Genomic DNA, 11,321 nt, shown 5'->3' on the forward strand with positions numbered 1-11,321 from the left:
CCCTGAAGAACAGTAGTGACCCAGAGCCCTGAAGAACAGTAGTGACCTAGAGCCCTGAAGAACAGTAGTGACCCAGAGCCCTGAAGAACAGTAGTGACCCAGAGCCCTGAAGAACAGTTGTGACCTAGAGCCCTGAAGAACGGTGGTGACCCAGAGCTCTGTAAAATAGAGTACTAAATCCGTCCTGGGAATGCAAGAACGAGACGCCTTGCTAATTAGAAAAAGAGTTACACCATTGTCGGTCGACCTCCACAACCGCTTTCTCTCTCTCTCTCTCTCTCTCTCTCTCTCTCTCTCTCTCTCTCGCTCTCGCTCTCGCTCTCTCTCTCTCTCTCTCTCTCTCTCTCTCTCTCTCTCTCTCTCTCTCTCTCTCTCTCTCTCTCTCTCTCTCTCTCTCTCGCTCTCGCTCTCTCTCTCACAGCAGCAGCAGCACTGGTCGTGCGAGGGTCCCGTCGTGATGGTGGAACCGTCGCGGCGAATAAGCTCCAACTAATTGGTGGAGCATTTAATAGTATATATTTTATCTGGGGGACACTGTGGAGCCTGGTGATGTGTACGGGCGTCCTGGCGACCCCCAGATGGCTCGGAGAACCTTCTCTGTATGCCAGCTGGCTCTCGGAGTCTGCAGTATGGCTGAGATATGCTCGTCCCATCCGATCAGCTGATCAACATAAACAAGATCTGGAGGCGCTACCGGCTTCGTCGCCCCAGCTGCATCCTCAACCAGTTATCGCCCCCCCCCAAACGCCCCCCAGACGCCCAATCCCAGACGGGATTGAACGCCGACTTGCATGAACCGAGACCGTCGCTCTACCGTCCAGCCCAAGTGGTTGAGCGAATGGGAGACGAAGTTCTCAACGAAACGGACAGAAAGATCTAGAGAATAATATCACGCTTAACCTGTCTCTTGAAGCTGCATCAAAAGAATATCATCAGCGGCGTATGCGAGGCTGGCTAACATCAGAACTATCTTTAGAAGTGTAAGAAATCCTTCAGAATCTTGCATACCACATATGTAAGACCAATCCTGGAGTATGCAGCCCCAGCATGGAGCCCGTACCTTGTCTGGCACAAGGCGAAGCTGGAGAAAGCTCAGAGGTATGCCACTAGTAATGTTATTTTTTATGTTACGATGAAAGGCTGCGTGAACTGCACCTCACGTCGCTGGTAGACAGAAGAGCTCAGGGAGACATGATCAATACATACAAAATTATCTGGGGAATTGACAAGGATTATTTAAGTAGTACTCACACAAGGGGACACAGGTGGAAGCTGATTAAAAAAAATTAGCCACAGAGATATTAGAAAGAAATTTCTCAGTGTCAGAGTAGTTAACGGATGGAATTAGCAGTCCCCGTGGTGTAGTGGTAAGACACTCGCCTGGCGTTCCGCGAGCGCTATGTCATGGGTTCGTATCCTGGCCGGGGAGGATTTACTGGGCGCAAATCCTTAACTGTAGCCTCTGTTTAACGCAACAGTAAAATGTGTACTTGGTTGAAAAAACGATTCTTCGCGGCAGGGGATCGTATTCCAGGGACCTGCCCGAAACGCTACGCGTACTAGTGGTTGTACAAGAATGTAACAACTCTTGTATATATCTAAAAAAAAAAAAAAAAAAAAAAAAAAAAAAAAAAAAAAAAAAAAAATGCATTAGGCAGTGATGTGGTGGAGGCTGACTCCATACACAGTTTCCGGTGTAGATATGATAGAGCCCAGTAGGCTCAGGAACCTGTACATCAGTTGATTGACGGTTGAGAGGCGGGACCAAAGAGCCAGAGCTCAACCCCCACAAGCACAAATAGATGAATATGCACACATACACACTCACTCACTCACTCACTCTCTCACTCGTTTTCCAATATTTTCACGTGTTATTCGTGTCCACCAGAGTCCTCTCCACCTTTGTGTCCCTCGCTGTGCCCTCTTGTTCCTCTCTCACTCTTCTCATCAATAATTTCCCTCCCACTTTCTCCTCTTCCTCCATTCCCTTCCACTTCCTCTCTTCTTAAGCACATAGGCTCCCTCTCTCTCTCTTGCTTAGTCCTGCAGCTTCTCCTCTTCCACATCTCCCCCTTCCACCTCTATCCCCATCTCCCCTAAATCAACTTCTCCTTTCCCTCCTCCACCTCCTCTAGCCGGGTCTCTGGCCCAGCACTGAAGAAGCAGTTAGCTTGTCTTTAATGTTTAAACACAAGGGTGTGGGATCTCGCGGCTCAGGTCTGGCATCACTGGGGTAGTTATAGGACGTGGAGGTGTGTTCGCAGGTGTGGCATCGCTGGCTGGGGCAGCCTCGACACCTATACCCACTTATGGGCGTATCCACGACCGTCATGCAGGTCGGCGTTCAATCCCCGACCGTCCAAGTGGTTGGGCAGCATTCCTTTCCCCCCCTCCCATCCTAAATTCTTATCCTGACCCCCTCTTCCCAGTGCTATATAGTCGTAATGGCTTGGCGCTTTCCCCCTGAGAATTCCTTTTTACGGTGTTGGCTACAGTGGAAGGTTTCACCGTATTGGCTACACTGTAGCCACGGAGCTAATGTCCCTCCTTTTCAGTCCTTTGTTAACCTAGGTTGTATATTCCCACCTTTATCACCTCCTCCTTTCCCTGACAATACCTCGGTAATGTTCTCTCTCTCTCTCTTCTCTCTCTCTCTCTCTCTCTCTCTCTCTCTCTCTCTCTCTCTCTCTCTCTCTCTCTCTCTCTCTCTCTCTCTCTCTCTCTCTCTCTCTCTCTCTCTCTCTCTCTCTCTCTCTCTCTCTCTCTTCTCTCTCTCTCTCTCTCTCTCTCTCTCTCTCTCTCTCTCTCTCTCTCTCTCTCTCTCTCTCTCTCTCTCTCTCTCTCTCTCTCTCTCTCTCTCTCTCTCTCTCTCTCTAAGCCATTTAGAAATGTAATTGTTTCTCTGTCCATTAGCAGTGAGGGGTGTATTAGGGAGGGAGGGAGATGGAGGGAGGCAGAGATGGAGGGAGGCAGAGATGGAGAGAGAGGAGAGGCAGAGATGGAGAGAGAGGCAGAGATGGAGGGAGGCAGAGATGGAGAGAGAGGCAGAGATGGAGGGAGGCAGAGATGGAGGGAGGCAGAGATGGAGAGAGAGGCAGAGATGGAGAGAGAGGCAGAGATGGAGAGAGAGGCAGAGATGGAGAGAGAGGCAGAGATGGAGGGAGGCAGAGATGGAGGGTGATAGAGAGAGAGAGAGAGGGATGCATAGTAAACAATGGAGATGAAAAAACAGAAAATGGTAAACAGAAAATATACAAAGACACCGTACAGAAATAAGATCATTTAAAAACAATGACAACAACTCCACCGTGACAAAACCCACACATCAACAAAAACAACATTACACAGTTTTAAACAGTGATCATTAACAGTACTAAAATATTTTGATAATAATAAATTATTATTAATATAATAATTATTATTATTACTGACAAAGTCACTACGAATAAAGGACGATAAACGGGACAAACCAGAAGACATAAAACAGTGATTTTTCAATACGAATGAGAAAAAGAGAGAGAGAGAGAGAGAGAGAGAGAGAGAGAGAGAGAGAGAGAGAGAGAGAGAGAGAGAGAGAGAGAGAGAGAAAGCGGGAGAAGAAAGGGAAATCCCTCGGTTATTTACTGACCGAAAACTTTTGATGACCTAAATATTTTTCCGATTTTAAATATTCAAGGTGACGGCCCGGGGTGAAGAGAGCGCGCTCAGGTGTGTGAGCGCGCGCTCTAAGGGTGCTCTCTAGGCTCTCAACCCCCTCCTGGGTGCTTAATCTTCATGTTGCTCAACGTTCATGATTCCCCAGTCCACGTGGCGCTCAATACCTCTCCCCCCTCCCTCAGGCGCTTCTACGAGAGCGAGGGGGGTCCTACGAGAGCGAAGAGGATCCTACGTGAGCGAGGGGGTTCTACGAGAGCGAGGGGTCTCCTACGAGAGCGAGAGGGGTCCTACGAGAGCGAGGCGGGTTCTACGAGAGCGAGGGGGGTCTTACGAGAGCGAGGGGGGTCCTACGAGAGCGAGGTGGGGTCCTACGAGAGCGAGGGGGGTCCTACGAGAGTGAGGGGGGTCCTACGAGAGCGAGGTGGGTTCTACGAGAGCGAGGGGGGGTCTTACGAGAGCGAGGGGGGTCCTACGAGAGCGAGGTGGGGTCCTACGAGAGCGAGGTGGGGTCCTACGAGAGCGAGGGGTTTCCTACGAGAGTGAGGGGGGGTCCTACGAGAGCGAGGTGGGTTCTACGAGAGCGAGGGGGGGGTCCTACGAGAGCGAAGAGGATCCTACGAGAGCGAGGGGTGGTCCAGTATCGTAGACGAAAGGTCAGGCTACGCGGGCTTCCAATCGGAAGTCGATAGTGAAGTCGCGCCGAATAGGAGTGCATAGGAGAGGGCGTGGTGACTGATGTGGCACTGGGGGCGTGGGGGGCGTGGTGACTGATGTGGCACTGGGGGCGTGGGGGGCGTGGTGACTGATGTGGCACTGGGGGCGTGGGGGGCGTGGTGACTGACGTGGCACTGGGGGCGTGGGGGGCGTGGTGACTGACGTGGCACTGGGGGCGTGGGGGGCGTGGTGACTGACGTGTTTGGCCATGTGAGAAGGAGTTTCACTCCAACCACAAACTCCTTTCTTCCTGACCTAAGTCATCACGACTTCATAACAGCTCCCCCTTTAGAACACTGCCAGAGTGGACATCTGCAAGTCAAGCAGAGCGTCCGGGGGAACTTTACCGGCGACGACTCTAACCTCCATCTGCTTGGCCAGCGAGCGTCCTCTCAGTCAAGTCAGTCAAGCACCTGGGTCAGGAAACCCTGTGGGGACTTTCCTTCCTCCGTCAGCGACTCTTCTGGGGGAACTGCCGATGAGTTTACTCATCAACTACACCCCACTAACCGCTCACCCACTCCATATTTATTTTAGCTCTGGACTACGTACTCCACAACGTACTCCAGGGCTACGGTAAACTTTAGTGTACGTGCTGGGTACTCAGTAAACTGTTGCCGAGGCTTCAATAACCCTGCAGAAGTTGAGAGGCGTTACGACCAGCACCAGACCAGGGGCCAGATTCACGAAAGCACTTACGCAAGCACTTACGAACCTGTACATCTTTCCTCAATCTTTGACGGCTTTGGTTACATTTATTAAACAGTTTACAAGCATGAAAACTTGCCAATCAACTGTTGTTATTTTTATAAATAGCCTCCTGGTGCTTCGAAGCTCATTAACTGTTTAATAATTGTAAACAAAGCCGCCAAATATTGATAAAAAATGGACAGGTTCGTAAGTGCTTGCGTAACTGCTTCGTGAATCTGGCCCCTGGACGATACACATCTTGGTCACACCTAACACGCCCCCAGGCCGGCTACACCCACGGCCAGGCCGGCTACACCCACGGCCAGGCCGGCTACACCCACGGCCAGGCCGGCTACACCCACGGCCAGGCCGGCTACACCCACGGCCAGGCCGGCTACACCCACTGTGGAAGCTGTAATGAGTAACATCTTAAGACTGAGCCGCCTGTAAGAGGAGTCTTAGTGAGCATCTTGGTATCCCAGGAAGCCTCTTTCTCTGCAGAGGTACCAGCGGTTACTCTTGAGTCAGGCTTCATCTCCCTGGCGCATTTAAATTGGTGATGTTTGGTGGTCTTGTCGCTGGAGCATAAGTTTGTGTTTGGCTTTGCGGACGCGGAGTGAGGGGAGGGTTGGGATCCCACTGCATGGTGAGGGGAGGGTTGGAATCCCACTGCATGGTGAGGGGGAGGGTTGGGATCCCACTGCATGGTGAGGGGAGGGTTGGGATCCCACTGCATGGTGAGGGGAGGGTTGGGATCCCACTGCATGGTGAGGGGGAGGGTTGGGATCCCACTGCATGGTGAGGGGGAGGGTTGGGATCCCACTGCATGGTGAGGGGGAGGGTTGGGATCCCACTGCATGGTGAGGGGAAGGGTTGGGATCCCACTGCATGGTGAGGGGAGGGTTGGGATCCCACTGCATGGTGAGGGGAGGGTTGGGATCCCACTGCATGGTGAGGGGAGGGTTGGGATCCCACTGCATGGTGAGGGGGAGGGTTGGGATCCCACTGCATGGTGAGGGGAGGGTTGGGATCCCACTGCATGGTGAGGGGAAGGGTTGGGATCCCACTGCATGGTGAGGGGAGGGTTGGGATCCCACTGCATGGTGAGGGGAACGGTTGGGATCCCACTGCATCGTGAGGGGAAGGGTTGGGATCCCACTGCATCGTGAGGGGAGGGTTGGGATCCCACTGCATGGTGAGGGGAGGGTTGGGATCCCACTGCATGGTGAGGGGAGGGTTGGGATCCCACTGCATGGTGAGGGGGAGGGTTGGGATCACACTGCATGGTGAGGGGGAGGGTTGGGATCCCACTGCATGGTGAGGGGAGGGTTGGGATCCCACTGCATGGTGAGGGGAGGGTTGGGATCCCACTGCATGGTGAGGGGAGGGTTGGGATCCCACTGCATGGTGAGGGGAGGGTTGGGATCCCACTGCATGGTGAGGGGAGGGTTGGAATCCCACTGCATTGTGAGGGGAAGGGTTGGGATCCCACTGCATGGTGAGGGGAGGGTTGGGATCCCACTGCATGGTGAGGGGAACGGTTGGGATCCCACTGCATCGTGAGGGGAAGGGTTGGGATCCCACTGCATCGTGAGGGGAGGGTTGGGATCCCACTGCATGGTGAGGGGAGGGTTGGGATCCCACTGCATGGTGAGGGGAGGGTTGGGATCCCACTGCATGGTGAGGGGAGGGTTGGGATCCCACTGCATGGTGAGGGGAGGGTTGGTATCCCACTGCATGGTGAGGGGAGGGTTGGGATCCCACTGCATGGTGAGGGGAGGGTTGGGATCCCACTGCATGGTGAGGGGAGGGTTGGGATCCCACTGCATGGTGAGGGGAGGGTTGGGATCCCACTGCATGGTGAGGGGAACGGTTGGGATCCCACTGCATCGTGAGGGGAAGGGTTGGGATCCCACTGCATCGTGAGGGAAGGGTTGGGATCCCACTGCATGGTGAGGGGAGGGTTGGGATCCCACTGCATGGTGAGGGGAGGGTTGGGATCCCACTGCATGGTGAGGGGAGGGTTGGGATCCCACTGCATGGTGAGGGGAGGGTTGGGATCCCACTGCATGGTGAGGGGAGGGTTGGGATCCCACTGCATGGTGAGGGGAGGGTTGGGATCCCACTGCATGGTGAGGGGAGGGTTGGGATCCCACTGCATGGTGAGGGGAGGGTTGGGATCCCACTGCATGGTGAGGGGAGGGTTGGGATCCCACTGCATGGTGAGGGGAGGGTTGGGATCCCACTGCATCGTGAGGGGAGGGTTGGGATCACACTGCATCGTGAGGGGAGGGTTGGGATCCCACTGCATCGTGAGGGAAGGGTTGGGATCCCACTGCATCGTGAGGGGAGGGTTGGGATCCCACTGCATCGTGAGGGGAGGGTTGGGATCCCACTGCATCGTGAGGGGAGGGTTGGGATCCCACTGCATCGTGAGGGGAGGGTTGGGATCCCACTGCATCGTGAGGGGAAGGGTTGGAATCCCACTACATCGTGAGGGGAGGGTTGGGATTCCACTGCATCGTGAGGGGAGGGTTGGGATCCCACTGCATCGTGAGGGGAGGGTTGGGATCCCACTGCATCGTGAGGGGAGGGTTGGGATCCCACTGCATCGTGAGGGGAGGGTTGGGATCCCACTGCATCGTGAGGGGAGGGTTGGGATCCCACTGCATCGTGAGGGGAGGGTTGGGATCCCACTGCATCGTGAGGGGAGGGTTGGGATCACACTGCATCGTGAGGGGAGGGTTGGGATCCCACTGCATCGTGAGGGGAAGGGTTGGAATCCCACTACATCGTGAGGGGAGGGTTGGGATTCCACTGCATCGTGAGGGGAGGGTTGGGATCCCACTGCATCGTGAGGGGAGTGTTGGGATCCCACTGCATCGTGAGGGGAAGGGTTGGGATCCCACTGCATCGTGAGGGGAGGGTTGGGATCCCACTGCATCGTGAGGGGAGGGTTGGGATCCCACTGCATCGTGAGGGGAGGGTTGGGATCACACTGCATCGTGAGGGAAGGGTTAGGATCCCACTGCATCGTGAGGGGAAGGGTTGGAATCCCACTACATCGTGAGGGTAAGGGTTGGGATCCCACTGCATCGTGAGGGAAGGGTTGGGATCCCACTGCATCGTGAGGGTAGGACTGTGAAGCTATGCATGATCTCTTCAAGGTTTGAGGTGGGGAATGTATATATTATATAACGAAGTTTCCTGTAATAAGTTCAGGGCATTTTAGTCTTTATTTAAAAAGAAATTCGTAAACTCTAAACCGGTCAAGCTTTATATGTGTAAAAATATTAGAATATTAAACAATATTTCATTATAATTCATTTATACATGCCCATAATTTTATACAGGCATGGAGTTGTATACGTATACATCATAGTATGCATTTCCATGGATATTATACTAAACATATTACAGGAATGAGGAATGAAGATCTCTCATTCTAACTTGCTGGAGTTAATGTGGTGATAAGTGAATTGTGGCGCCCGGTTACCGTAGACTTTATTTTGGTCCTTTTTGGCGCTTAATATTCTTATCATGGCCAAGAAAGAGGTCAACACACACACACACACACACACACACACACACACACACACACACACACACACACACACACACACACACACACACACACACACACACACACACACACACACACACACACACACACACGGGTGATGTAGGTGTGTATGTACCTCGTAAAAGTGACCAAAAAGAGTTTATAATAGTTTACAACAATAATAATATAATAAGAAACTGTAATAGAGGCAAAGTCAACACTATAAGAGGACCCGCTGCCAGCCAGCAGGGAACGTGTGAAGGATGATATCTAAGACCTCCACTTTCAGTGAACGACAGTGAAATGAAAACCAAGAGAAAGATCAGTGGAAACAATAACGAACTGGGAGATAGGGACCCGTGGGAGGAATAAAGACAATTTTAAGAATAATTTAATTTAAAGAGATCTAGCAAGGTGTTGGGGGGTGGGGGCGGTGACGAACAGTGACTCCCTTATCTTATGTATATGTGATTCATATTCTCTCTCTCTCTCTCTCTCTCTCTCTCTCTCTCTCTCTCTCTCTCTCTCTCTCTCTCTCTCTCTCTCTCTCTCTCTCTCTCTCTCTCTCTCTCTCTCTCTCTCTCTCTCTCTCTCTCTCTCTCTCTCTCTCTCTCTCTCTCTCTCTCTCTCACCAGGGTGCACATCGTCCTGGTCTGCTTCTGCCCTGCCGCAAATATATTTTTTTTCCCCGGCGAGGCTTAAGGCAGCGTGGCGGAAAACCACAGCAGAGTGTGTGGTCAAGATGCACCATCACACTCCCGGACTTACGCAACAAGCACAAATAATATATATATATATATATATATATATATATATATATATATATATATATATATATATATATATATATATATATATATATATATATACTGTCATTCCCATTTTCTCTTTTCCCTTCACCACACCCTTCCCAACCCTCCTATCATTCCTCTCTCTCCCCCTCTCTCCCTCCCTCCCCCCCCCCCCTCAGCACAGCGGGGCAGGGGTTAACATGGTGACGGGTATTGTGGGGTTCGCTTAATTATCCCAACATTGCCAGATATTGGAGCTCGACAATCCAATTAATGCTCCATAATTCACCAGTAATCACCAATTTCAGCCTCCAATTTGGGCTAATTACCCTCGCCCTGACTGTCCCAGCGTCAGGACAAGCAGTGTGTGTGTGTGTGTGTACTCACCTATTTCTCACCTATTTGTGCCTGCAGGATCGAGCTTTCGCTCTTGGACCCCGCCTTTCGAGCCATTGGTTGTTTAAAGCAATGAATTATGTCCTTATCTATCATGCCTAGTTTTAAAGCTATGAATAGTGCTAGCTTCCACAATGTGCTCCTCTAGTTAGTTCTATTTCTCCACTACTCTCACGGTAAAAAAAAACTTTCTAATATCTCTATGACTCAGTTGAGTCTCCAGCTTCCACCCATGTCCCCTTGTTCTCTTGGTATTCTCCCTTCGTAAATGACTCATTATAGAGGCCAGAGGCACGCTGAGGGCCTGCGCTGCCTCTTTTAGTATCCACGGTGATACATTGTCTGGTCTAACTGCTTTAGTTTCATCCAGTGTTGTTAGCTGTTTCATTACCTCCTCTGCTGTCACCTCTATATCTGTTAGTCTCTCATCTTGGGTCATCTGCTCTTCTAATAATGGGAGCTGCTCAGGCTCGGTTGTGAACACTATGGAAACTGGCATTCAGTACCTCGCAGATTTCCTTGTCGCTTTCTGTATATGGAGCATATACAGAATGTATTATATATTAACAGAATATATATATTCTGTTTTCCTTAGTCTTATCACTTGGTTGTTCACCAATATTTTCCTTCTTTTATGACTATCTAGTAATTTAGGTTGCTTTTTCGCTTTCATTGCAATATCGTTTTCATAATTCCTTTCCGATACTCTCCTTATTAATGTATTCGTTCCTAGCTCGGTTGCATCTAATCTTATTGTCTTCTGTCCTTTGTCTTCTGTACTTTCTCCACTCCCTCCTGCTTCTCACTTGTGTTTCCTGACACTGTCAATTAAACCATCGGTTATTATATTCCCTCCTGCTTTCATTTTACTGTTGGTATAAAACTCTCTTCAGCCTCCTGGCATTTCCACTTGACCAAGTCCATCATATCTTGCACTGTTTTTCCCTCTTAGTTCTTCTTCCCACTGCACTTCTCCCAGATATTCTCTTATCTTGCTGTAATCCCCTTTATTACAGTCTACTCTTCTTTCCAGACCTCTTGTCCCCTTGCCCCTGCGTGCGTGCGCGTGCGTGTTTACTATTTGTGTCTGCAGAATCCAGGCATTTAGCTCTTGGGCCTCGCCTTTCTAGCCAATCTATTTTTCCTGTATTATGTCTACTACATATATTTATCTCTAACAACCTCCCCCCCCCCCTCCAGGAAGCAGCCCCGGTAGCAGCTGACTAACTCCCAGGTACCTATTTACTGCTAGGTAACAGGGGGGTATCAGGGTGGAAGAAACTATTTGTTTTCGCCTCCGCTGGGGAGCGATCCCCCGGACTCTAGGACTACGAATCTCAAGCGCTGTTTACTCAGCCGTCAGGGCCCCAAACACACACAGGTGTGTGTGTGTGTCTCTCTCTCTCTCTCTCTCTCTCTCTCTCTCTCTCTCTCTCTCTCTCTCTCTCTCTCTCTCTCTCTCTCTCTCTCTCTCTCTCTCTCTCTCTCTCTCTCTCTCTCTCTCTCTCTCT

At 51.2% G+C, this 11,321-nt stretch overlaps 1 protein-coding gene across 1 annotated transcript; it reads right to left on the reverse strand.

Annotated features, from left to right (window-relative positions):
- Window positions 1-2,037: 2,037 nt before the first annotated feature.
- On the reverse strand, window positions 2,038-7,522 carry LOC138352204 (uncharacterized). Its single transcript, XM_069304482.1, has 2 exons — window positions 6,947-7,522; window positions 2,038-2,154 (listed from the first exon to the last, which is right to left on the reverse strand). The coding sequence occupies exons 1-2, from the start codon at window positions 7,520-7,522 to the stop codon at window positions 2,038-2,040; spliced, it is 693 nt and encodes a 230-aa protein (XP_069160583.1).
- Window positions 7,523-11,321: the final 3,799 nt, after the last annotated feature.

Source organism: Procambarus clarkii, chromosome 52, assembly GCF_040958095.1.
Source record: "Procambarus clarkii isolate CNS0578487 chromosome 52, FALCON_Pclarkii_2.0, whole genome shotgun sequence".
Lineage (NCBI taxonomy): Eukaryota > Metazoa > Arthropoda > Malacostraca > Decapoda > Cambaridae > Procambarus > Procambarus clarkii.

Bases quoted from the DNA above. Each gene is read 5' to 3' on its own strand.
- LOC138352204 (XM_069304482.1), bottom strand. From the start codon at position 7,522: ATGCAGTGGGATCCCAACCCTCCCCTCACGATGCAGTGGGATCCCAAC. The intron at 2,155-6,946 runs GTGGGATCCCAA...CTGCTTCTTCAG, and splicing joins ACCCTTCCCCTCACGATGCA to TGCTGGGCCAGAGACCCGGC.